General features: G+C 42.1%; 1 protein-coding gene across 2 annotated transcripts; it reads right to left on the bottom strand.

The window, feature by feature from the left end:
• Window positions 1-75: 75 nt before the first annotated feature.
• creb3l2 (cAMP responsive element binding protein 3-like 2) lies at window positions 76-27,596 on the bottom strand. 2 transcript variants are annotated; one of them, XM_046379114.1, is made up of 12 exons: window positions 26,986-27,596; window positions 8,327-8,570; window positions 7,922-8,121; window positions 7,732-7,810; window positions 7,314-7,516; window positions 6,645-6,791; window positions 6,341-6,399; window positions 5,918-5,986; window positions 4,606-4,705; window positions 4,301-4,430; window positions 3,049-3,283; window positions 76-2,574 (listed from the first exon to the last, which is right to left on the bottom strand). In XM_046379114.1, the coding sequence occupies exons 1-12, from the start codon at window positions 27,082-27,084 to the stop codon at window positions 2,499-2,501; spliced, it is 1,641 nt and encodes a 546-aa protein (XP_046235070.1). In that variant the 5' UTR covers window positions 27,085-27,596; the 3' UTR covers window positions 76-2,498. The 2 variants fall into 2 exon arrangements, with proteins under 2 accessions (XP_046235070.1, XP_046235071.1); XM_046379115.1 differs by having other exon boundaries at window positions 7,922-8,118; window positions 26,986-27,595.
• Between the last annotated feature and the right edge of the window lie 392 nt (window positions 27,597-27,988).

Genomic DNA, 27,988 nt, shown 5'->3' with positions numbered 1-27,988 from the left:
CAAAGAAAAAGACAACATCACCCCAAGCTCTTTTTTCTACATCAACAATTAACCACAAACACACCACACACAATCACAGGTGATATGCTTTTACTACGGAAAATACTTTATTCGTTTGAAAGCGGAAAGAAAAGAAAAGAAAGCCTAAGCCAGGGTGGCTTTGCACAGGAGCAACATGGACATGAAATCCGATTGGGGAAAACGCTCTCCATTGGCTGCTTAGTTTCAGTCCCGACTCGAGGAGAACTTTCCATAACAATTTCAACAAATAAAGAGTATGTTCATCTTGTCTTTCCTACAGTCTCTCCTGTAGAACCACTGCAGACTCAACAGTGATGAATGCAGTCTTGGATACCTTGGAACAGAGACGATCATCATTGTATCATGACTACAGCACATACAGTTTTAACAATAAATCTTTGACGATCCAGCCATTGACCTACAAAGCTTAAAATGTGAGTCTTAGATATACAAATCTTGTTGTCTAGTCTCCAAACAGGACTAGGATCTACTTCTGTTGATTTGAGACATCCTCAGTTTGTAAAGCACAATTTCTTATGTTTCTGGGCTTAATTAACTTCAGTTCTGAATATTGTTTCATGTGAATAAAGATCTTCTCTGCATGAGAGTGAGTTTTTAAGACACAGGTTGTTTCTATTTACAACGTGGAGGTCTGTAACAAACATGAAAAAAAAACATGTTTCAGTAAAGCTCAGAAGTTTAAAAACCCATCAGTTATACAGTCCAAATGGACAAATAAGACTTTTAAAGCCATGATCAGTTATCAACAAACCCAACAGAAAGTCAGGGCAAATTGCGAAGTGAAGGCACCTCATGTTCATAATTTAACATAGAATTCAAAATAGACTTGAAATGAATTATGAATTGGTTTATAAACTGCAGATCCCAGACAGATTTATACTTCCTTATTTATTAACAACTTGTATTTACAAAAATAGAATTTTTTTTTTCATTTCTTGAGAAGAAAGTTTTTTGGCAAATGCTGAGAGGTTGCAGATAAAAAAAAACTCTTGATGTGACAGTGAAAGTGTTTAAGGCAAAAGAACTGCAGGAATTACAGGTCAAAAACAAAAGTTAGCTCAGCAAGTTTATTCTCAGGTTCCTTCACACATTTCAGAAGATCAAGTTTTGCATTTGGAGAAATGTGCTTAGTCACTTTCGTGCCAAGACTTCGGTGAGAAGATTGACTCTTAAGTCTAAACCCCAAATGTGAAGCTAACTGCTAGCATGCGGTTAGTTTAGCTTAACTCAAAGACTGGAAATGAGAAACAAACCAGTCTGAATCTGTCTAAGGTAATACAATCTGTCCACCAGCATCTCTAAAGCTCAGTAATTAATATGTAACATCTCATTAGTTAATTTTATTAATGCTGGTAGGTGTTTTTTCTTCCTTTAGAGAGAGTTAGGCTAACGGTTTCCCCCTGTAGCTGCAGCAGCTTCATATGGGAAACATTATAGTTATTTTGAGGTGTAGTTTGATAGGGTCCTCACGTGTCAGAAATCAACATTTGTGAAGAAGTTCACTTTTTGCTTTTAGAGCACCTTTATAAAATTTCAAATTTCAGTCAGCGTCCATTGTGAAAAAGTGGCAGCTCTCAGTGTTGCTGCAGCTGCAGACTGATCAGCTCACCTGTAAACATCCTGAATATGGTGTTTACAGGTGTCTTAATATTTGTGACATTCAGTCTTCAGCCAAAAGAGATCAGTTGCTCTGCACTGTTTCCATCAAAACTACACGATTCTCATTCTTTTGCAACCAATCTATGAACTTTGTAAAATCTTGAAAGTTAGCAGATTTTCCAAATGAGTGCAGGAACCTCGAGCTAAATGAAGAAAATATTAACAATATATAAAAAAAGTACAACAAAATAAAAACACAAAATACAATATGAACAGAAGTATCAAAATCAGATGTATGCATCACTGGAATGGAACATAAAAACATTTAATATTAAAAGAAATACAACTACAAAGAGCAATTATCTTTTTAAAAATGGTTTCTATAAATACAAAGGTTCTGCATCAGTGTCCTGTAAAAAGCCTCACATGTCATATTTTAATATACTTTCCACTGGAATAAATGTCACCTGACCTTATTCACTACATCTGTTTGAAATGATCAGATTTCTTTTTTTAACAGTGTTTCGAGCTGGGTCAGGTGTCTTACCTGACCAGATACAACTGGTGAGCTGACTCGTGTCAAAATTATTCAGTGCAACTTTACTTCAGAAATTAAGGCAACCAGTGCCCCTTTGCTATCATTATTGTTATTATGACTCATTATTATTATTATTATTATTACCATTATTATTATTATTACAGTGTATCTGATTAAGCAGAGATGGCAGAAAACAATCAGCAGTGGGAACTACTGTATGAGGTTTGCTCCAGGACACTGAACCATGCTCCAGAGAGGGGGGGGTCAAAGGTCATCAAAGAGGTTTAGGTGAGGTGGGGACGGGGTGCAGACCTGAACCTCAGGAGGTCTCGTTTACCGTTCGCTCCAGCTCTATCACTTTACTCCTGCTCTCGTTCGCCCTCTGCTCCAGAGACCTGAGAGACAAAAGATGAGAGGTGGGTTCGCACGGCATGAGATCGTCTTCTTGTTTTTAAAAGTTTAAATATCTTTAGTCCTCTGCAAACAGACCGCCTCCTATTTGATTCTGCTGGGTCAGTCAATACGCATGTAGGGGTCACAGAAGGAGTTAAAATGTTATTTTTTTCCACACTGCGGTTTCTCCAGTTTTTCTTCTTTTGCTTTATTTTTCTCTTAAACAAAAATTCAAATTAAGGCATATTTAAACATATGCAGCTTGACAAGTCATCACGCCTGCACATAGTTTCAATTCAAAAGGCCATAAGCCAAAGACTAAGGAGTTTGAAACTACTTTTAGATGAGTTAGGAGGATAGACGAGGTTCTGTAGGGGGCTGTCTTTCTTTTCTGTGTTTTCAGCTTATTGTTGCTATCACTGCTTAAGCTAAGACTTCTTCTTCTTCTGCGCTTTCCGTCAGGTGTGTGTGTTTACCTGTGCAGGTCCAGCAGAAGGTTTTTTGATGTCTGCGTGTCATTGTTTTTATTCCTGAAAGGTGGGTGCATTTCCACTCCGCTGGCCTCCGCCCCCAGTTTCTGCTGCTCTGAGCGACGCCACGCTGCCATGACGACGGCAGGCGTGTCCTCCAGCTGTTCGGGATATTCCCCGCCCAAACCGAGGAAGTGCGGCTGCTCGTCTTCAAAGGTTGATAACAAATTCCTCGACTTGACTAAAAGAGCCAAAAAATACCAAAAAATTAAAAAATTTTAATTTTAAAATTAGTTTAAATTTAGGGTTTTTTGGGGGGGTTGGTGGAGAAACTCTTTTATCTTAAACAGGATAATAAAGTTTTTGAACCTTTTCAGACCGAACACAGTGGTGCCAGTTGTGTGTGAGCGCACCACTCACAACACAAACACACACAGTCCCACACACACTTCATCACACTGTAACGCCACATGTCATTTCCTGCCTTTTCAAAAAACTGCTCAGCCTGTCTTTTTGTGTGTGTGTGTGTGTGTGTGTGGGCAGAACGGGACAGGAAACTGAATTTAATTGTTAAGAAAATTATATCTGGTCCCCGTTACAAAAGTGAGTGTGTGTGAGTGTGTGTGTGTGTGTGTGTGTGTGTGTGTGTGTGTGGGAGGTAACAGAGAGGATGTAGCGAAAGGTCAACTCTTCTAATCAGTCTCTGCAGCGCTTATTGCAGCGCTGTAGGTGGAATCTGATTATTAACAACGTTATAATGGGCCTCCACGCTTTTTAGCGAGGAGCTAATGATTCATTACGACGAAAACAGCAGGAAAGGTGTTTCAGCTGAAAACTAAATAAAAGTGACTCTCGCTCTGTGTGTGTGTTTGTGTGTGTGAGAGTGCATCTGCCTCAATAAAGCCCGACTACATGCATTTCTATGTCATACAAAATACCGGTGTGATAATTTGCTGTACGGCAAGTGAGTTTTTCACAACGCACTAAAATTTGTTGAACTTAAGAAGACATTTCACCTTTAATTAGTCTCTTTCTGTACAAGAGAGGAGGCTGTTGTCTCACTTGCATCTTAAACTTATATAAATTTAATATTTTAGCAGCTCGGGGGGCTGGAATGGTATATTATTTTATTCTTTTTAGATAATTTAATTACCGTGTCACATGCCCTGATATCATTAAATATTTTTTTATGACGTCTGTATGAGTGCTGGGGTCACAGCACGTGTACAGTTTGTGCACGGAGTGAAGGCGGCATCACCTGTGGCTGCGTACGACTCTTTGACAGCCAGCTGTTTGGAGGCGAGGCCAGTTTCAGCGATGGTGGAGCTCGGCAGCAAACCGCTGGGGTAGAAACTGCCCAAAAACAGAGCGAAACACAACACGACGACCTACGGACGGACAGACAGACAGACAGAGAGACTGAATAAATTATGAATCAATGCTAAGCTGCTAATGAATGATGGAAGAAGATGTAGTTCAATATTTTAATCAATCTTTAATATCGCACACCTGCACACTCACACACTCACACACACACACCCACACACACATGCAGTACAGTACCATTAGGCACGATGATGTCTGCGTGCCAGCCACCCTGCAGGACTTGGGGATTTTTCCTGCCACCACCGCCTGCAGAGACTGCAGCTGCTGTAACAGAGACCTGTGGAGGAGCAAACACACACACACACACACACATCACGTAACACAGACAGGTTACACACACGCACACAAAATAACCCACGCACAGTTGGTATAATCTACACATGCACAGAATGGAATTAAACAATCACAAAATGACAGGAGACACAAGCTGAAAATATTACATTTGTTCTTTCTAAGTTAAAGTCAGTTTTTTGAATATGCATCTAAAACTACACCACAGAATATTATGTTATACTTTTATTATATTGTATATTTCTATCTATATATCGATTTCTGTCCTTGCACTGCTGATACATCTAAACTTTTTTATACACCACCAATGTGTATAAAATGAAAAATATAAGAACGGTTTTGTTCTGTTGTTTGCAGGCACACTAGTGTCAACACACACACACACACACACACACACACATAACTGGTTCATTTAACTTTTCAGACTGTGACAATGAAGCCCACTTTAAACACTGAGTGGAAAACAAGACCCGAAACAGCTGTGTTCCAGGCAGCTTCACTCTCTGCTCTCACTGGGTGCATCTCACACACACACACACAAACACACATGCTCATACACACACACAGTTCATCCATGCATAACGTGAGCAAACAACACAGTCCAATTGAAGCAGCGTTTTACATTAAAATGGCCTCATGATTATGCATGACTGCAGAATTGCATCTGAACAGATCTACAGGGAGCTTCTGATTCAGCGTTAATCGCAAATAATAAAATTCAGCCAGTGTTTCCCGACACATCCTCGGCCTTCCTCTCAGCTACACCGTGTGTCATTAAAACAAAAGCCTTTAAAGGACTGCTGAAGTTTAAAAAAAATAAATAAATCAAAGCAGTTGCAATGCGAGGATGAGTATGTGTCTTTAATCTCCTGGCATTTTTGATTATCACTGATTGATTATTATTTTGACTCACTGTATATGGATCTTATAGCTTTGTACTTCAATTTAATACAACATTATTACTTGTATTCCCATTTTGATACAAATATGTAGGAATGTACAGAAGTTTCAGTTAATAAAACAATCGTTTCTCTTAACTCGAAGTCTCCTTAAAAGGAACCACATTGGATCTAAAATATGTCTTCCTGGAAATTCAAGGAATTCAAGGATCTTTTTGCATATTAAGTCAATCAAATGTGAATCTGGCATGTGGATATATGTGAATGATATCTGACATGTGCCTTTGTGTTCTTCTTACTTGTTTGTACACTCCAGAGTCTCCACTTTCCTGCGCAGCTCGTTGTTTTCGTTGGAGCAGGTCTCCACCCTGTGGTCAGACAGCAGTACTGCAAGGTCAGTGACCGGACGCGGCGGCTCTCACACCACGCAGATCATTTTTCATGCCATCTATACAGCATAACTGATTTGTTCCTTACAGATTTTCCCGACAGTGTTTCTATTTGTAACTTTTACAATCCACTGCTTTAATTCTACACACACAATATCAGTATTTTAAAGGATTATTTCATTTGTTGAGTGAAAGAAAAATGTGCAGATCAGAACCGCTTACATGCTCAGAGTGAAAAACGTCCAAGCACTCATTAAATTCTTTGTATTTGTGGTCTCTACAACTCAGTCGCTCTGATATGATGAGTGAATGAAGCAGAGGAGGAGGACTTACTTCTTCTCCAGAGTGTCCATGTACTCTTTCTTCTTTCTGCGACTCTCCTGAGCCGAAATCTGAGACAGAGAGGGGAAAAATGGCTTCAGGGGGGAAACATTGAGGTATTTTTATGAAAGCACAGGATCTGAGTACTTCTACCACCACCGCAAAAACTAATCAGTTCATTGAAACAGTTGATTTGGGCATCAGAATCCATATTCAGTGAATTTAACTGACAGCCCGAGTGGTATTGACTGTGGTTTTTATTAAATATTATGGGCGTCGATACGCTTGGCCTGACGCGTCAGCGTGTTAGTTATACCTTATTTTTGATCTTCCTGCGGATCTTCTTCAGCGCCTTCTCCTCGGCTTTGGTGAGCGGCAGTTTGGTGGGCACTGGGTAACCTTCAGCCACCAGCGTGCGGCGCTCCTCCTCGGTCAGGATCAGCGGGCCCGACCCCTGCAGCTTCTGCACATCAGCCGAGAGATCCAGACATTAAAGACCATTTGTTGAAATCAGCTATTAAAGGAGACATCTGGTTATCAATGCAATATTATTAATGCAGTCTCAGATTATCAGATTAAGTGACAGAAATGTAAATTCAAGGACAGACTGCAGTATTTGTATGGTCAACAAAAAAAGTGCTGATAACATAACGACATACAGTATGTCCATGTGTGTGTGAATGTGTAGTCCGTAGCTGGGTTTATGGATTTCTCTGAACATTTCCTTAAAGAAAGCTTAAATCTAGGCTCTAATTGCGTCTAATTAACCACGTGTTTACAGAAATCACCACAACCTTATATTACTTTAAAAACAGGAATTTAAAAAAAAATAATAATTGCAGTATTCTTTCCTTTTTGTGCATAAAAAAAAAATATTTAAAGTTGATTTTTATCAGAAATAAGTGGACTTTCAACTGGTTGGATGTGATAAAGAGGCAAACCAGGAGACGAATGTGGAGTGAGGAGTTTATGGGTCGTTTCTTACATGAGGAGCGGTGAGCAGAGGGGAGTTGGACAGGCAGGAGGCAGCACGAGGGGACACCTTCAGGCTGGCCTGGGCTGGAGCAGGGCTGGTGGGGGAGGTGGGGCAGGACAGGCTGGGCGGGGCGTGGACGGGGCTCTGGCTGCCCTCCGAGTCGCTGCCGTGGGAACTGGGAGGAGTGGGAGGCATCTGCAGCGACTCCACACCTGAAACAGCACAGTTAACTGGTTAGCCCCACCGCTGGTTGCTCATCCAGAGAGGAAATGAGTGCAAGAGAGGCAGATACTACATTTATGTATTTAAAGAAGAAGAATCTTGGCGCAACTTGTTGCAGCCTGTGGCGATTATGTGGTACTTCAACAAACTGCCGGCAGAGGTCACTGTAGCATCAAATATCAGAGGCTAAAGTTTAAACTCAGACCTTTGGGTGAAAGATTGAGAAACTGGTCCACTTCATGAGGTTCCAGTTTAATCTGCGGGATGATGTTCTCCTCCTTAATCTGCAAACAGAGAAAAAGTGAGAGGAAGGAGTCAAAGAGGTTACAAACAAAAAGAGAAAGAAAAAAAAGAATTAAAATATCAGTTCTCATCATTTGTCCCCGAGCGCTCACCTTGACACCTTTGCTCTGGTTGAGGCTGTTGACCGTCGTCTGAGCCGGAGTGGCAGCAGCAGCAGGGGCCTCGGGTGCTTGGGGCCCCGAGGCCAGCGAGAGGGAGAGCGTGGGGAGGAGGGAAGGAGTCTCACACAGGAGGCTGTCAATGGCCTCGTCCTGCTCCATGGGCCACTCGGCTGAATCCCCATCGGACTCTGCAGCACAGGAGGCAACATGTTAGTGATTTTGCACTTCTTTCTCCTTTTTTTGGACATCAGATGCCTCATCCAACATCTGAAGAATAAGGACTCAAACCATAAAAAAGTTGTTTTTTTTTCATTTAGCTTACTTGCAAAACTAAAAATCAATAAACACATAACAAAGTGGCTTGGCCTGACCTTAAAGGTAAAACCTGTGACTCACCTGCTTCGCTGCCATGCTCTCCGGTCAGGTGCGACAGGGGCGACTGTGGTCGACTGTCGCCGCACAGCGAGTAGCTGTGCTCGGCCGTGATGTGAGGGGGAAGAGGGGAAGACGGGGACAAGTCGCCGATGTCCTCCCCCTCCATGGCTTCAACGCCGCCCCTCACTCCAGACAGGAACGGGTCGCTGAGCAGCTGGCCCAGCAAAGCATCCTGGGAGAGGTCGTCCAGGAGCTCGGAGAAGTGCTGCACAAAGGAGAAAGAAAATACTATAAATATATGTATTTAATTCAAGCATAAAATATCAATTAGATTCCATTGGCGAGGAAACTACATGCAAGAGGAGACAGACAGATGATTATGTAAAAACACAGGGTTACAGCCTGCCTGTAATTAGAGGCTGCTCCATGTTTTATTGGCACCTTTCCTTTTTAGTTCCCCTGTCTGCTCTCCCCTGGGGAACACCACTAAAGAAGCCAATTAAAAACTTGTAAAAACTGTCTTTCACTGAAGAAAAACCAGGCTGAAAATCTCACAGTGTGGTGATACTTCTACAAAACAGAAGTTAACAGACACCTCCCTCCACACAGAGGGAGCCCCCCCCAGTCATCTGTCCTCCTCCTCCTCCTCCTCCTCATCCACATTCCTGCATTCTTCTTTCCTGCTCTCTAACTTTTTTTTCTGCCATCTTTCAACAAGGTGAGTGTCTGCACAGATCTTACCTCCGTGTTCAGGTGTTGTGACTAACACAAACAAAAGGCAGCCAAAGCAAAGCCCTGCTGCTGATGTGCTGATTATACACATCTGCTGTGTGTGTCTGCGTGGTACATGCAGTTGCGTTTCTCTTTTTCTTTTTTCTTTGGCATGAGTGATTGGTAGAGGCCTCTAATTCGAAATCATCACCACCAAAAAACATCTGCTCCAGGGCTGCAATTTAATTTTCATTATAGATTTAGCTTTTTCTCAGTTGATCAATCTCAAAAAACGTTGGGAAAAGACAAAAAAATGTCCATCCATTTAATGTCTTGTTTGGCCCAACCAGCAGTCCAAAACTTCAAAAAGCCTCACACTGAAGAAACTGAAACTGCAGAATGGTTGACAGTTTGCCCACAGTTGATAAAAGAAGGCAGTTTGTCGTGCTGGCATCAAGAAAAATGAGACAGCTCGTTTAGTGCTCTGTTTGTTGAATAGTTGCGGCACTGGTGAACCTCTGTAGCCCGGGCTCTAATGTGGGACTTAATTTTGATAAACACAGTGTAAATACTACATATTCTGGTGCCTCCTTATTCTAATGCAGTCATTTATTGTATGTAACTCATCCTCATTCATTATATTCTTTGGATTGGTTGTACCTTGTAGCCTGACTGCTCTCCTATCAACCTACACACAGTTATACAGCCAGCCTGCAGGTATAAAATGTCTGTATCTTAGTCTGTATTAATATTTTCTCAGCAGAAGTCATTTAAGATTAATTTTATAACTGCAAAATAAACTTTTCTTTTTCTGGCCACGTCCTCATTTGAACCTGTTGCCCCAAGACAGCATGAAAATATTTCTGATGTAACTGCTCAAATTCTGTTGCCGAGCAGAATACGCAGAATTTGTCCAATGGGATTTCATCCATGTTGGAACTGTCCTGGCTCAGCCAATGAGAAGGAGACAAACAATTTAAGTCAAACACATGTGGAAGTGTGACGTTCTGAACTGCTTACTCAAACAATAAAAGTCTGTCGTCACAAACTTTCATTGCATCAAACCAATGCGTGGATGCGTATGGATGAATAGACGGGCAGATGAATAAAGTCATGTGAGGGAAATCAAGATGGAGGAAGGGAGGAGAAACAGGAGGAGGCTGGAGGGCCAAACGCCAAGCATGTGGCTTCAATTACAGACCGACAGAGAAAAGAACTGACTTCTACCTCTCTCTCTCTCTCTCCCACACACACACACACACACACACACACACACACACACACACACACACAGTGAAATGACCTCTTCACTCCATAAACACACAACACACTCCTGCCACCGTATGCTGCCCTAAATGGCCCAGTTTCAGGCCTGTCTGCCTGTGTGTGTGTGTGTGTGTGTGTGTGTGTGTGTGTGAGTGCAGTGCAAACACCGACAGCATGCCGTGAATCTATTCAAGGGAGAAGACAAATATTTACACGTTTATACACCATTCTCTTCATTTCCATCTTTAGACTAACCTTCAGTGCGAACAAGCTGCGATATGAATGGAAGTTAAAGCGCGTCTGAGCGCATTGACGCCTGCTGGGTCGATGTGCACGTGCCAAAAGCTGTCACCTTATGGGCAAACGTTCAAAATATCAAATATTCCCTTATGAAGTAACACTACTGCATGCGGTAAGTACTCTGATATATTAACATCTGCAGGTTCCATGAAATGGCTTAGCGTATCTGAAATATTCTGTTGTGCAGATGACCAAAAACTGAGCTTGCTGTTACGTTTTGATGTGTTTAATTTGAAAACTAAAAAGATGAAAAGAAAAAGGAGTATTCATTCTGATTTGAATATCAATGCTATCTATGTTTTGGGATGAATTTTGCTGATGGACCGAAAATTTGATCCGAACAAACGACATACTTGACTCGCTTAACGTTATTTTCCAACATTCTGTAGTTCTGTACCACATCTGGTTTATATAAATTTCTGCTGTCTTCTCGTAGTTGTTTTGGTATTTTGTAAAATTTCGTCAGGTTTTTAAAATTATCAGGTATAAGAAGAAAAAGATTCACACAGATTTTAGCTTGAAAAGAGTGGAAAGCACTAGGTTACCAAAAAAAGAGTGTGTGTGGTTTGTACGGATGAGCGGGGTATAGGCTAATTACATACATTTAAAAACAAAGAAAAAAAGAAAAAGCTATATTTTGTGGGTTCAAATCTAGTTTGACCTTTGACATCATCCTTTTCTTTCTGGGGCTCAGTCCTGCAACTCTACAACACATCAGAAAAGCTCTGAATCGTCTCAACTCTTAAATGTGAGGACAAATTAACAAATACATCCACCCAACATGAGGAAATGAAAGGAATAAAGCCTCATCTTGTTTAAAAAAAGGAAATGGGAGAGGCCAAACTCCGCCTGCATGAAAACAGAACCACACTAAACACACACAGTGAGGATTTATATGCTCCCTGTCATTTCCACAGTGGGAGTATGTGGTTGTGGTTGTGTGTTGAGTGTGTTGGGGGTGGGGGGTGATGCAGGGCAGTAGGCCGGGCTGCGGGATCGGTCACTGGCTGGGTGTAGCCCATCACACACAACAGAAACCTTTTTGTCTTTGCAGCCCAACAGAGAGGTGTTATTTAGGACCAGCTGTAACTCGACACTCTCCAGCTGGAAAACACAACCTTCAGAGTTGAGGCCTAAATAGGAAAACTGGAGGGCTAGTGACTCAGTAGGTCATTCACCATGACAATATTCAAAATGAACAGAGAACACTGCTGAAAGTGCAGATTATAATCTTTTAATGAAGCCAGAATGAAGTCTGTAGATGGAGGAGGAAACGCGGAGCGATTATCTCTCCAGCTCTGGTGAAACATCAGTGTTTTGCATGCAGAAATCCTGTGTCATCCAAAGAAAGACAAGCCTTTCAGAAGCTTGGCGAGGCGTTTAATGCGCCCGATCTTTTAAATCAAATCGGAGAAAAAATAAAAGTCTGCCAGTCAGTCAAAGTTTGAGCTGAGAAATGGTGACCTCTGCCAGTCTACTGCCACGCTTGCAGCTCAGTGAGGTCGTATGCAGACAGATGGTATTTTAAGCTAAATGTTAATGCTAGCATACTAACATGCTCTAAATAGGTCAAACAACTTTGAGAAGAACTGCCCGGCGGGCAGGATAACGTAGCACCACGGAAGTGACGTAAGCTGGCCGGCGGCTGGCATAGCAGCGTCATCAATTTTGTTTGTTCTGTTCCATTCTTTAAGGCTACCATTAGCAGCTGTTGTTTACCCAGCTAACATGTCACACAGGTTTTTAAAATGGCAGCGCTGCAATTGTTCAGGTGTTCAACCAATCAACGCCCACTTATCTAAAGCTCTTGTGGTGCCGATGCAATAAAAAGAGTGTTTTTTAGGCCGACAGTTCCTCTGGTGACAATATTAACGTGCTCCCACATACGCCATCTTTGATTAGCGTATTAGCATGATATTTATTGTTGGGTCACAAACCAAAGAGTTGAACAAATTTAAATTTTGGCCTGATGATGGCTGGTTGCGGGACACCACAGTTCAATTCATTCTGAGGGGTGTTAGAGAGATTTCATTCAGCAACACAAATGTCAATGTTATAGTGGCACTGGCGGCAATTTAGAGGACAATCAAGTAGGAAACCTCTTTTCAGAACAATTAACTCTTGGGAAACAAGCAAAAACAGGCAAAGGTTCACTTTTAAAAAAGCAATAATTTTCCCACTTTCGAATAAAAAAAATGTCACCCCAGCACGTGACTCGTGTGCTGAAGAAAGCACCAACACACATGAAATACACTTGTGTTGTTATCAACTGACAAGTAAAGTGACCAATTGTCAGTTTGGAAAACTGTTACCAGGCTGAGTAGTGAGTGACAATAAAAGCCTAGACAGCTGTGTTGGTCACTAGTTAGCAGCTAAATTAGTGGGAGTGGGAAAGAGGTGGAAGGAATGTCCTCCCAGGTCTGTAATTCTTCTGTAAAGCAGGATATGATCGCCTGTTTTAACCCTTAAAGCCCAGACGTTTCAGGCTTCGGGGGCAGCAGGAGAGGAAAGTTCGATGATGTAACACCGTCCTCCCCTGAAAAGCAAAACCAGATGTGAAAGACTCCACTTGAAAAGAGGACCCGATGATGGTGAAGACACCCACACAGGCCCAAGGGTCATCTCCCTCGAGTGTGTGTACCTTGCCCCGGACTCATCTGTGTGTACTTTTGCTGATGATACAATTTCACATCACATGAGAACACACAGCTGGCAAACACACTCATAAAAATAGACTAACACACACTCTCACACACATATGAATTTATGTCAAGATAAACTGAATGACTCATTTGTTACACTTGGATCCAGGTTGTAGATTTGTACCAGCCACTAGACTATCGCTGGCTATCTGGATATGATTGGACACGTGTGGGTAATTTGCGATAAAGTTTGAGGAGATATCTGACCATTAAGCTGTCTGCCACTTTTCAAATTGTACTGCGAGAATGCTTTATCTGCTGCTGTACTCAGTTCCCTGAGCTGTGACTCATCTCTGACTCCACTTTTATCTACAGAACTTGCCTAAGAAATGTCATGTTTTTAAGTTTTCTTCCGTATCAAAGCAGTTCAGTGATAGCTATCTGTATATCAATGGGCACACTGTAAAAAGGAAGTGCTAATAACAAATTCAGCATAATTTTAATGATACCAGTGTACCATATTGGAAACAAATATATCAATATATATCAATACAAATAATGTAAACAAGTTTCAACAGTAAGGATCATAAGTTGTTCCTGTCTAAATCCATTTCTTGGTGATACGTCTAAAGTTCAGCTAAGTGCAGAAGATTGATTCAAAATGTCCCGTGGTTATGTCCATGATATTGTGACGTAATGTCCACTGTTGGACATTACGTCCTGAGGGCACTGACGCAGGAGGATAAATAGCAGCAATAACCTGGCAGTTTAAAAGGTCTTCTTATTTATATTTTATAACTGATCTATAATTGATCATTGATCATATTTATTGTAGTGTTTTTTTTCTTTAAAAATTCCTTTTTCTTGTTTTTAATTCAGTCTTTTAAGGTTTCTCTCCAATTCCTTTGAAACATAAGTAATACATTAAAACCCAACCTTTGGTTACCTGGGAAAGCCCCACTGAGATTAAAATCTATATGTCAAGTGTTTCCTGTAAAAGACAGGGAACAAAACTACTGTATTAAACTAAATATCTAAATATCCAAAGCAAGCACTGACAAACTGCACGCATGTATGAGCTCATTCTCAAGGACAGAAAAAACCGTGGTGGAAACCAGACTTTTTTTTCTTTTCTTTTTTTTTTTTGCCATGGAAGAGAAACAAGACTCGTTACTAAAAAAAAAAACCTAAAAAAAACCTAATTTCAGTTTCAGCTTTGTTTGCAGGTGTTGAAATTAAAGAGAGGCACCAAATAAAACACGAGGGTATTACTATTAGAACTGAATTTAAAACTATTTGTGTACAAGGAAATTCTTTCCACAAAGCCCTGCTCGGTTCAAAGTTTTACGTGATGGTGTTTTGGCATGAATGGGAAAATATTATTCATTCTTCTTCTCTAACCTCAGTTTCCCACACGAACTAAGAACCTTGTACAGTCCAGTTCTTCTACCTCCTGAGAAATTCCCTCTCGTGAAGCTCCCAAACTACTTAAAGATAAAAACAGCACCATATTTGCATGTTTGAACCTCAGACATTGTATTTACGCTTTCTTACCGGTGCATCACAACTCCTGCAGCTGTAAGCCAAAGGGCAGCAAGTATGTGCTGGAATGCTAACAATGTGTGCAAACTGTTCTGCAGAGTGGCAGGAACTACTTCACTGGCTCTACATACAATATTTGTCAATAACAGCAAGTGCCAAATGGAAGCTTTATTCTGATTATTAGGCTAAAAGGTTAGGGGGGATGTTATTAGGATTCAATCTTTGGGGACCATGAATGTCTGCACCAAAGTAGTTCTGGACCAACATACCCACTGACATCTGTTCAGTCACACCCAACACGAGCTGCACTGAAAGGAGCCTCGAAAACAGCTAAAACTGTTAGATGTTTGCCAGACTTCAGCCGAACCTACCCATGCATCGGTCCACTATTATAGTCAATAACACTATATATCAAGCTGGAAACCACTTATCATTTGTTGTGAGACTTTGAGGCTGGTGTGTTGTCTTTGCTGTGGCGCTATAATTGTGTGTCGGAGTACAGAGACAAACGACAGGCCTTGGACGGCTTCTGGTATCAGGGGCTTATCTGCAGGAGGTGAGCACCAGCACCAAGGCCTCATGTCTGGACTGTGTTGGGAGTATTTACAGGGTACAGCTTTACGTGTGAGACTCATCATTACTAAGAAACTGCTTACAGTGTCTGGCTGCTGGTCTCCACACACACACATCTGTACTGTTGACATCATTCGTTCCATAATGTCTGACGAAATGCAGCCAAAATGACCTCACTTCAAAAGAATGCCCTCGTTCCAAGGGACCCTCAAGCTGGTTCTCACAAGGATAGGGCTACAGCTCACACACTCCCTAACCCAGTTTCTGGACATCGATGCCGGCTTGATGTGCAAAACCTTTCTACTAAACAAGGACACCATGAGTACACCAGGAAAAAACAGGACAGTCACAGAAGAAGAAAAGGCAGAAAAGAATCTCCTGCACATTTTTAGATGACGGGGAAATCCTGGCATGATATGGGCTGCCTTGTTAATTTAAATATTCAGCTTAGAACAAAAAAAAACAGCAGCAACTCTGAACAACTGAGAAGTTGGACAGTGGAGATGTCAAAGTACCACAACGGAACAATACCCACACTTACATCCCTGCTGAGCATTGAGGTGGATACTTTACCCACCCAACCCTCGAGGCAGATCTTCCTCTCTCAGCTGGGTCAAAGGGCAAACTGACTAATCACACACAGGGTTTCCATGACTGCATCACAGTCCCAGCTACCTGCACCAGGCCTTAGTTGTCCCCTGTCTGGGGGTCAGCATCAGGGATTTCTTTTTTTAATGTAACCTATATCTTTTAAAATGTTTTTTAAATTAAACGTGTATATGACTGTCAGAAAGCTCAGCAATGACACCTGTTGAGTTACCCAGCAACCTTAGCTAGCCAGACATTTAGGGATGATGTCAAGGAGGACGAAGGACGAACAAGAACAGCGAAGCATCGATTATGCCACTACAAGCGGTAGTAAACATAAAATCGCTGCATGTAATTGTGACTAGATGGTCAAAAATAAACTGGATGTTTGAGAGCAGCCCATCGAGCCCAGTGAAACCAGTTCAGCTCTTCTGCAGTCCACATTTTGCAGCTTTAGCAGTAGGACAGAAGACAATAACGATCAGATAAGTAAGGTTTGGGTTTGGTCTTTATAAAGTCAACAAAGTCGTCACTTTTTACCAGGACCTGGTTAGGGAGGGTCAAAGGATACTCGCCACAAGGCCTAGAAATTTTTATAGGGGAAATCCTGAGATACTTTAGTTATACTTAACTTTCCTCATATACACCATATGAGGAAGGAATCTGTCCCAAAATAAGACCAAGTAAATGAATACACAACATCAGATACCAGCAAAGTGTTGTCATGCGTCTGCTTTATTTGCTTTTAGATTAGTAACCAAAGTGGCCCACATGCAAGCAAAAAATGGCATTAAAACAGTCTACTTTCACATCTGCCTTGATTTGAGTCCTTTCTTTGACAAAAATGATGGGGTGGGGTCATGGTTCACGGATGTAAACAACAGGATGTGAGGGAGAACAACAGTGGGCGTGACAACCAGCGGGGGCGCAAGAGACGACAGGAACACACATAGACAAACAAACAAAAACCACAGCAGATCCATTACAAAGCAGTGTCCCGAAGTCGAATGTCCATTTCCTGTTTAACACTGTGGCTACCGACCTCTTTTGAGACTCATTAATGTTTCACACTTGAATAAGTGAAGGCCTTAAAGGCTGAGCGTGTGCCAAGGCACGACAGGAAACATGTTAAAAATAGCTGATGTTGACTTCACCACGTGGTAAACAAGTCAAAGTTCAAAACCAAGAGTCAGTCGCTAACTGTGGCCTGCTGTGCTCATATTCGAGCGCTGAACTTGGGCCTCAATTAGTCGTATAGAAAATAGACAAAACAGACCCACAAGACGACAAATGGAGAACGGTCTCCTCCCTTCCCTCCGAGGTCCCCCTTCTTGTAAAATCGGCCCCCCGTCTGGCTCCTGGAGCCACCACCACTAACACACACATAGGCACACACACATACACACAGCAACACAAACTTTCCAGTCTTGCTCTGTCACACTGACCGATCACTGAGTCCAACCCCCACTCTTCCCACACACATCCAAACAAACACTGACCCTCCAGATGTTGCACAATGACATCACCAGGGTTACACTGATATCTGCTTTAAAAAACACATATTAGGGGCCGATGTTGTACCTTTACAGCCATTAAAGACTGGCAGTGATGTGTGCTTCTGTCTGCGTATCAAAGCCCGATGTACCCACAACACTTGACCCATGAGTTAAAATAGTCTCACAAGAAATTCTTTCAAACCACTTTGTGAAGTTACTGAGTCTTTTTTAAAAAAACTTCTTGAAACTTCTTGTTTCAAACTAATCTTTTTTAAAGAAATGGTGTAATGAATAAGCTGCGTAAAAATCCACTTCTTGTTTTTCTTCGTTTGGTTTTGGGTTTTTTTGTACAAAGTAAACAAACAAGATCATATGATGTTATTAGAAAGTGTATAACAGTGCTGGTAGGTGAGGCCTGGCTAGCTGTTTCCCCTTGTTTCCAGTCCTTATGCTAAGCTTAGCTAACCTGTTACACAAGAAAAGGATATCAGTCATCTCATTTAATGCTCGGCAAGGAAGAGTCTGAAAGTCTCGAGAGCCATAAAGTACAACCAGAACCAGACAACAAAGAATATTCATTTTAGTCTCCATTTTTAAGCCAGTATGGAAGAGAAGCCCTTGAAGTGCTCAGATAAAAAAAGAAAATCTGAAGCACCTATGCATCCCCATCAGCTGAATTACTTCATGTGCTACGACCGAAAGCTCCAGAACAGAGTGAACCATGTGGTGTGACTGTTTGCATAAAGTTTTTATTATGTATTCAGAATTAAGTCAACACTTCATACTGGCAAAATAACTGCAAATCGATGTTTGGTCCATACTTCCTGTCCTCAGACGCAGCTGTCCGAGGCGACAGACTGTTTGTGTCCAACGCAAGCACAGCTGCCTGCCGGTGTCTCTCATCCTGAGTGTGTATGCTTGGTATAAACTGGGTCAACACACACACACACATAACTTTTTCCATCTCTGCACTGCAACACTTACCGGTCATCAAGTACCATTACACACACCCACACCCACACACACACACACAGTAGTGGACACAATAGTGAACTCCCTCACCCTTCTCCTCACACACCCTGAGAGTTGTGCCAGCTTTCCGTTTGTGTTTTTTAGATTTTCTCCCTGCGACAGAAACTGCTCCTTCTCTTCCTTCTCATCTCTGTAGTTTAAATCACTGCAACTCAACAAACGTCACCTGTAAATCACTTCAAGCTACTATTGTCTTGAGGTGAGGAAATTTATCCCTCTTTCACACTGGACTGAAGAAAAGAAAATCAACTAACATCTGGGTTTTGTCCTCAGTGGGAAGTGATGCAATCAGCATTCATTCCAGAGTCAAACTGACTGAATTTAAAAAAATCTGAATATATGTGCTAATTTCTGTGCTTTAATTAGGCTGAGCTCACCTCACCTCAATTTATCAGGCTTTGCTCATTGTGTTTACCTGACTGTTTGCTGCAGAATTATCCACCAAACATTAGGCGTCAAGATTTGCAAAGATTCGTGGCCGTCTTTTAATCGGGGAACAACAAGTGCGAACTGTTAGGTGCTGGGCTCACGTTAGCCCAGAAACAGACGCAGTCCTGAGATGTCTTCACCTCCCCCCTGGATGCTGGGTAAAAACTGGGTCAATGCCGGTGCTGCTGAGTACATCATAGTGGGGGTTTTAATCCCTGGAGGGGGGGGGGGCAAACACTCTGGGGAACTTGCTTGGGCGTGATCTTAATTCCTCCATTAAAGCTCGCCAAGTAGAAACACGCTTGACTGTCAAATCATCCAAACACACTGCAAACTTTGCGTGGATGAATGATCTTGTTCATGTGTCATGGAATGAAAAGGTTCAAGTCAGAGAACAGTGTGATGGAGCCTTGCTGTTTTAGACGAATGCACAACAAACTGATCGAGTGATTTGACTAGTGGGTTTTAAAATGTCAATAACATACAAGATCCAACGTCTTTCCCTAACTTGGTGATTTTACTACCAGACTTGCCATTAATAATATTCTAGAAAGCGTGTAGTTTAAATTCCAGTTCCAGGTGCAGACACAAGTTTGACCATGCGCTGCTATGTGGATCTGATTCTCAGCCCAAACTGGTCCAAGTCTGCACTCGTCATTACAAACTCTGCCAAACGTTGCTCAAGTTTTCATTTCTGGTGAAGATCCCACATGTCAGTGCAGCCAAAACATGAAACTCTGGAGAAATTTTGGTGAAACATAAAAATGACAACTGAAACGGGTGGAGTAATTCACGAGAAATATGAATATTCGGCTCATTTCGCTTCATTCAGCTTTTACATCAAATTGTCTCCATCGAGTATTTGTGATGTTGTCTGAGGGTGGGAAAAGTTCATATGGAAATTTAGTACTTGAAAAAGGCAATCAGCTGCAGGAAATATGAAGAGGAGCGAGAAGGACCGTAAACAAAGGCAAATTAAAAATGGTTCAAAAGTCAGAGGTTTAATGTGCAGTCTAGAAGGAGAAATGGGAGCTGTGGAGACATTTCTGGCATTTTGAACAGGAGTCGACACGTCCCAACTCTCAGCTCAGCACCCTCGAGGAGGGACGGAGGAGGAGGAGGAGGTGGAAGAAGGGGTGAAAGGTTAACTAGACAGCGGATGGAAAGGTTTCTGTCTTAAACTGGTCCTGATGGAACACTTTGAGCCCCAAGCTGCAAGATCCATAAAAAAAACCCCATCAAAGTTGAGCAGGTCTCACAGCTCATACACCTCACTGTTTAGTAAGCAGTTTACAGGCTTTAAAGACTTTGATGTTTCCAACACTGGAGCTCATGCACCAAGCCTCAAGTCGGACTACAAAAACTAACAAATTAAACACACTGAAGTTCTGCTGATTCTACAGCTTTACAGTCTAAAACATGGATTTTCTTTTAAATTTCTTCTGCATTCTCCACACCAGAAGTACTAGAAAAGACTTAGCGGTCAGTTTGCTGCATCAACTGTATATAAAACTACTTCCAGGCTCATTTTAGGGCTGGGGATATTAAACCCACGCCCTGCTAACCACACACACAAGCTCACACTCAGCCACTTAAAGCCTTTCATGGTGCCGAAAAGCAAAACAAAAGGGGGGAGATCGGGACGGAGATACGCAGAATCAAGAGAGAGAGAAGAAGAAAGTCAGAGACAGACAGGAATACAGACAGAGGATGTAAATTTAGCTTTGCCTCAGAGAACCAAGGCTCCTGTGGATTTTCCATAATGATCCCCTCACACTCACTGATTACTACCTTCGCTTCTCTCTCAAATGGCTCACTGCCCGCAGCAAACTCCAGTCTGAGTCCATTTTCAAAGTCAGGAGAGGAGTTGCATCAGATGTGAAAAAGGGAAAAGCGTGTCCTCCATGTGCACATGCTCACCATCTGTAGACCTCCGCTCTCACTTTCTACTGCCAAGAGATCAAGTCAGAAAGGTGGGTCCAATAAAATCAGCTTTGGAGTTTGTTAAACCTGCCAAATATTTTAATCTGAGCAGGGAGGAAAAAATCTCAGAAGAAGATTCAAGACCCCCGAGACACAGAAACTTATTTAAATCTGTTGAAAATGGGACAGACAATTTGTGTCCAGTCTTACCATTTATTTGAGCTAAATGTTAAAACTAGCATGCTAACATGCTGATGCTAAGGTTGTTTGCATGTTCATTTTAGATCTGAGACTTGCCAATTAGCACTAAACACAAACCACAGTAGAGGCTGATGAGAATGTGATTAGTTTTGCATTTGGGGGGTTGTCATAAACTAAAGAGTTGAACAAATCAAAATGTTGAGAGAAGATAAAAAGTAATTAAAAATCATTTCGAAGGCACATTGCTGGGTTCATCCAACAGATGCTGAGACATTTAATGAAAAAACAAACACATTTCTCTGTGAAGCAGCATGTTGGGACAAAAGGGAAAGTCAGAGGACCAACAAAGTCAGTGGGATCCATCATCTGGGGACCACGAATGTCTGCTCAAAATCTGACTGCAACCCTTTTAGTAGCTGTTGAGATATTTCAGTGTGGACTTAAACGAGACAGCAACAAGTAAAACTGTCAGGCCCGTGTGCAGTGTACTGTGCAGCTGCTGCCATGTGGAAAGAGTACAGCTCTTAATTTTATTACATTTCTTTTGCATATCTCGACTCTGAATTCAACTTACATGATCACAACTTTCATTCATAGCACAGCCGATAAATGTTTCCTTCTGACAAACCCCCACTTTATTTAAGTTCTCTACAAGCAGCAGGAAATATCAAATGTGTTTGTTATTTGTACCAACATTCTAATTTAATCTTAAAAACAAAGCGTCGGAGCCTTTACTGAGTTAACTCGGAGAGAAACCTGAAGATCCCCCACGAGGCCTGCAGCTAGAACAGGTGGATTCCTTCACCTGACACCCCGAGTGAAATGCAGACAGAGAAGCTGGTCTGCCTGCAGCATTAACAACTGCAACATGAGCACCACAAACACAAACAGACTGACTGGTTGTGAAATCATGGCGACATTTACTGGGCGGGTGAGCGTGGGCATGAGTGTGGAATGAATGTCCGAATGACACACGGACCACTCAGAGACGGACCGAGCGAGGCCACGAGCGAGCAGGATGCCCTGCCCCGACGGAGAACAGGCTCTGCACTGTGAGCACGCGGCTCAAGCTGACTCTCCGTGTTTGTTTGCCTTGCTGAACAGAGCAACACTCTGGCGAGTATGTGATGAGCTGTCGAAGCCATAGTGCATGTTGATAAAAGGGTTTCGTATTAATAGACAGAAGTGAGTTTTTATCTGAAGGCATGCTGCGTGTTATGTAAGCAGACGCATAGCTGGGACATGTGCAGAGCAAACACACTCTCTCTTCCTCTGCATGTCAGTCTCTCCTTCTCACCGCAACTGCAGCGAGTACACCATGTGCTGCGCGCCGAGCCAAAAAAGTGCATGAAATTAATTTAAAGCCGTTCTCTCGCTCTGTCTATTTCCTGAACTGTCTGACAGGAATGGAGCTTTATCTTTAAACCAAAATCCAGTCCAACTCCAGTATAATGCAGCTTTACTGACTACAGACCACATTCACATTCACTGTTCTGGATGCAAATTGTGTTATGCTGTGTTTAAGTCTTGTCTGTTCATGTCCAAACAAAGAATAATCCCTTAAAACCTTTCTTCTACAACTTTCAACATATTTATCAGTCAGAGTGGATGGATGATCTAGTTTATTAAATGATCAAAACGAGGCCAAGCAAAGAGCTGTGCATTGATCCCTGCTTGCTAACACTTCACGGTGAGAAGATTTACGGTTTGCAGGGTTAAAACCGAGCATGAGAGAGCACCAGCGCAGAGTATGTCACCTCCCTCACAAAAACTGGACTGACAAGCTCTTCCAGAGCATATGAATGAATATGCAGGATTTTAGTTCCAAAAGACATGCTACCATCTCTGTTTTCCATCAGTCAGCATTCCTGTCATTACTACTCCCTGAAATAGACATGATACAAACACGTATTATTACTTCACATCGACGTCAGACAGGATTGTCCGGGTGACAGATGACTGGAGATGAATGGAGACTCCACCTCCACCCTGATGCAGTCAAAAACCTGAGGAACCTGATAGTGATGTGAGCTTCTTTGTGGCAGAGATGGAGGGAGGTGAGGCTGGCCCATGAGAGCAGCAGGCGTTAAGGCCGTGGATCCCACACATGCTTACCAACTGCAGAGAGAGTTTACATTGTTGTGAGGAATCCCATGTCAACAAACCCCCGGCGAGAGAAAGCGAGAGTGAGACTCAACACCGACAAAGACTCCAGTCTGTCTCTCGGGCTCCCTGGGATGCAAACACTGCAGTCCTGTTGGTAGTCACATTCATGTACCCCCCACCCTGACACACACACACACACACATACTATTCATACTTTCCTATATATAGAATATTCACCTCACTAACAGGAGCATCTTAGTAAGGCCTCCAAACACAACCTGGCCTTTGTGCTCTGCAGGAATGAGCACCTTTTCAAACATCTGGAGACCAATTTGGGCTTAACTCTGACAAGTTGCAAAGCCGTCCACAGTAAAAAGTAAAGCCAGAATCAACTATTTCAATGCTAATACTGACAGTTCTAATCATTTAAAGCAGCTGATGTACCCTAATATAGCAAATGTGTCGAGATTTTTGAGGTGTCATCAATAGCCTCCAACTTTGATGAATAATGAGGAGGTTTACTTTCCTGAAATAATATCATATCAGAGAAATGATGGATAAAACTACATCAGTATCAGCATAATGCAAAAGATTGTCCCTAAGTACCAAAGAGTTTTCTCCAGCGATTAACTATTTCATGAAGTTTGACAGGAATATTTAAGATATATTGATCAGAACTGAAGCAGCAGAGGCTGAGGTACACCTTTAGTCATTAGTATGAATCAAGCTTCAAAAACACTGCATTTCCCAGAATGCAACTCAGTAGCATCTTTTATTAGAGACAAGTATAGCTGTCAAACCGCACACCTCTGGTTTGTGACCGTGGTGCATTAAAAACTAGAAAACATACAGCATTTGAGTTAAATCTGCTTCGGCACATTGCACTACTGAAGCTCTACGGCTGCGATTTATCTTGTCCTGTTAATTAATAAGGTTGCTCGGTTGTTCGATCTGTAAAAATCCTCCTGTTATGCAAAAAGAAATGCTGCAGATTCCTGCTCTGATAGTCCGTCTGCTGGTATGTGACAGGAACGGTAGCCTCAGGACTTGTTTAAAGGGCCTGCACAGCACAAGTCTTCACCTGTTTGTAGGTCTTTCAAGAGGAGGCAAACCCCAGAGTCTGTGTGTGTGTGTGTGTGTGTGTGTGTGTGTACGTGTGCGTGTGTTGTCTCAAGGCTCAGCAGGCCTGTCTGGTGTCTGATTCCTATCCTGCAATCCTGCAAGCCAGCTGGATTTTTTCCCCCTTAAACCCAAATGTTCCTCCGATCATCTCCACACACACACACACACACACACACACACACACACACACACACACACACACACACTCTCCTCTTGGCCCACAGAGACACACATGGCTGCAAGGCAGGACACCACAGTCCAAGTTACATAACTGAAGGCAAAAGGCCATTTTAAAGCAGGTTTCATTTTACTGAGGAGATGCTGTGTGTGTGTGTGTGTGTGTGTGTGTGTGTGTATTTCTACTATCTTACTAATAGACTACCAGTGTAGGTCATCAGATAAAACAACACATGCTATAAAAGGAAATGGTCTTGATGTTTTGGGAGAAATATGACGCCACCTTTTCTTTGGAGAATAAATCAGTCGTATGTTAAAAATCATTTCAAGTCCCAGATTGTCAGGATCTGCTGCTTTTCTTTGTCTTCTGTGATGGCGAACTTAATATTTTCTGACCAAAACAAGCGATTTGCTGTCATCACTTCGGACTTCATGACATTGAAATCTGGGAACTTTTCACTGTGATCAAACATTTCACAGATCAAACAAGCGCTTGTTCCAGCAGGCCTTCGTCAGGACAGCATAAGGTCAGTTAACAGGTAACTTTAACCCGACCCCACATCCAAATATCAGAATAAAATGAAATTATTTTTAATGTCTCTGTTTTATTATTTAGTAAAACTTCTTTATTCATTTTTTTTTTATATTGCCAATCCAACTTTTGCCAGATTTTGTTTTCGATGCCAAATCATCGCTGTTCAATACACATCGACATGTTTTCTCAGTTTGTCTCTGTATGATATAACAATAAAGTTTCTCTAGGTGAAACATGTTCAGTCAGTGTATTCACCTGTTAGGCATAACTGCACTAGTAATGTATGTCTGATGTAATCAACTCGTCAAAGTTAAATTTATGTTAATCTACTCTTGAACTATAAACTCAATCCAAAGTCACATTAAAAGTCACATTTCCCTTCATTATTGTGAGCTCCACCACCTGCAAGGCTTTAATCAGCCACAACGAGAACCTGCCACTGAACTGCCTGCACTGACACTGGCTGTGTGTCGACACTGAAAACACACTTCCTTCCTCCTTTAATGGTTTTCTGCTGGAGTGGATAGAAGAACTGACATTTTTATCCTTTTTTCATGGTGGTTATTTAAGAAAAAAAAAAAAGGAAGATCCCGTTTGATAGTGAAGTCAAGTTGCGAAGATAAGATCAACACGGCAGCAGAACAGGAAGTGTCTTTTTGCACAGTTTTGTCTTTTTAAAAAGCAAAACAAAAGTCAGTAAAACATCTTCAGAGGCAGCCAGAGTGTCCCTCCTGCAGAGAGTTCAAGGAGTCGAGCTGTTACTGAGATACAGGAGAGTCTCCAGCCAATTGTTGCAAACAAAGTGAGTTCAAATGATGATTTAGATGCCTGCTGTTCTCACAGCTCCCGTGCACACGACGTGAGCGAACTTTTCCATACAGGCAGTACGTGTCTCCACAAAACACGACCGTGACTGCGTGCTGCAGCAGACCAGCAGATATTCTAGAGACCCGTATTGCATTTAATTGAATGACTGGGATGAATCGTGTAATATAAACTATAAAAGAGAAATGACAGGCAGATGACAGGAAGACAAAAGGCACTAAACTCCTCTAAACACACAGGGACCACTGTGAGTGTTTTATTTTGAAAGTAACTCCAGAGGTTGCTGTGACGGCTTGTGAGTCAGCCCTACGACAAAAGGACATCGGATTTTCAGCATCCACATTTCCACGGCTGGTCTTCATCACAAAAGTTTTAGCATCATAACAGTATGTCATCTGCTGGTTACAAAGAAGATAAAAGCTCCCATCTTTGCTTTCCGTGCATGCATGAAAATCATGCATGTCTGCTAGGGGAGTCCGTCAGTGCCACCACCGCTGGTGATTACTCATGGAAAACAGCATATGGAGAGGCTCGAAATGTACCAACTCTTACAAACAACCACCGAAAGCAACACTGCTATGAAAAGCCTTATTTTGAAGTGCCACATTTTCAAATTTCTGTCAATGTTCTCCATTTCCTGATTCTCAAATGTGCTACTTTTCCCAGCTTTAGATGATCAAAACACAAATTAAATCCAATTTGTTTGGATTCTGGTCAGTGGGTGGAACACAACAAAGCAATGGAGTCCAGGAACTTGTGATGGGCATTTTTCATTACTTTTTGACAGTGACTGATTGATGGGAAAATTAATTTGTAGCCCCCAGACATGCACAAGCCATCATCTCTTTCCCCAGAGTTCATATCCTTAAATTATTGCCTGCATTATAAGTTAACATATCTGTCATTTTGAAGAGTTTGTCAGCATCTTGCAAAAAATAATAAATAAATAAAAAAATGGGTTCATCAGAAATTTTAAGGGAGGCAAAAGGCTGACGCATCTTGTTGGACCCCAAGGCACCAGATGTGAATGGAGAGCCGGGTACCACACACACACACATATTACCCTCCCCCTCCTGTCACCTAGAGCCTCAATCAGCATGAGATAAAGGTGATTATATCCCCCCAGAGAAACTGCGGAGCCAATCACCAGGCCTTAATCGATCACTCACACACTTCCTTCACTCCATCATCCATCCCTGATCGATAACTTACATTGGTGTACAGCACAGAATCGATTTCCCCGGCCTCAGACAGCTCGCTGAGGTTCCTGTCCCAGTGTAGAAACGATTCACTACTATCCAGGATCTCCATGATTTCCTCCACACAGACTGTCTCTGTGGCCTTGTGGATGGCTTGTTGTCGCTTTATTTTGCCGTCCGGAGAAACAGCGAAACACAGCTGGGCTGTTTGAAGCAGCGCAGTCAGACTGGAAAACAAACTCCCAGCAAAAGAAAAAAAAAAGTTCCCAACAACTTGTGGAGGAAAAGCACAACCCGTCCGGGTGCTTTGGATAAATGTGAGGTTATGTCAGAAAGCTGCAGCAGTCAGAGTGAAGCTGAGACTTGTTGATGTTGTTGTTGTGTATCATCTCCTCTTTGGTTCAGGGGTCCACAGACAGCCTCCAGCAGCCTGTCTTTCTTTTTCTTTCCTCCTGCTGCTCCTCCTCACAGCCCAGACGCTCAGGAATGTGTGGGCGGAGTCACACACCGGCACAGAAATCAGGAGCCCACTTTTCAATAACACCAGCACTTCCGCTCAATTAATAAAGTTCAGCACGACTGTTAATATGAATGCAGTGTAATACATGTAGGATATAAAACTTGTGGTGAGTCATCTGTACCAGCTGTTTGTAACGTGAAGCGTCTCATACATGTGAACACACTAGAACTTCCGGTTTTAAATTTCAAAACAAAGCAGTCATTCCTAATTTCAGCCCATAGCTATCTGGATATATGAAGCTGTTATATGAAGTTGGTAAAACAGCACATTTTAAATCACACAAAGGGAAGAAATATGCTCTCAGTATCGTTAACGTTTAAGACAGCATACACGGCAAGTGCTAGGTAAAAGTTTGGTCAACTCTCACTCAAATAAAAATGGTCATTTTAGTGTCTTTTTGTGCGTTTGTTATGATTATAACATCAGGTTTCATTACATTACTCTGTAATTTTATTCTTCATAGTCGGATTCGGGAGGCGTTTTAATTTTTAAATCC

This window comes from Scatophagus argus, chromosome 22 (genome assembly GCF_020382885.2).
Source record: "Scatophagus argus isolate fScaArg1 chromosome 22, fScaArg1.pri, whole genome shotgun sequence".
NCBI classification, from domain to species: Eukaryota; Metazoa; Chordata; class Actinopteri; family Scatophagidae; genus Scatophagus; species Scatophagus argus.
This window is presented reverse-complemented; position numbering and strand designations above follow the sequence as displayed.

Bases quoted from the DNA above. Each gene is read 5' to 3' on its own strand.
- creb3l2 (XM_046379114.1), bottom strand. From the start codon at position 27,084: ATGGAGATCCTGGATAGTAGTGAATCGTTTCTACACTGGGACAGGAAC. The intron at 6,792-7,313 runs GTAAGAAACGAC...GCTGATGTGCAG, and splicing joins CTCTGCTCACCGCTCCTCAT to AAGCTGCAGGGGTCGGGCCC. The intron at 4,706-5,917 runs GTAAGAAGAACA...GCTCCTCCACAG, and splicing joins ACTCTGGAGTGTACAAACAA to GTCTCTGTTACAGCAGCTGC.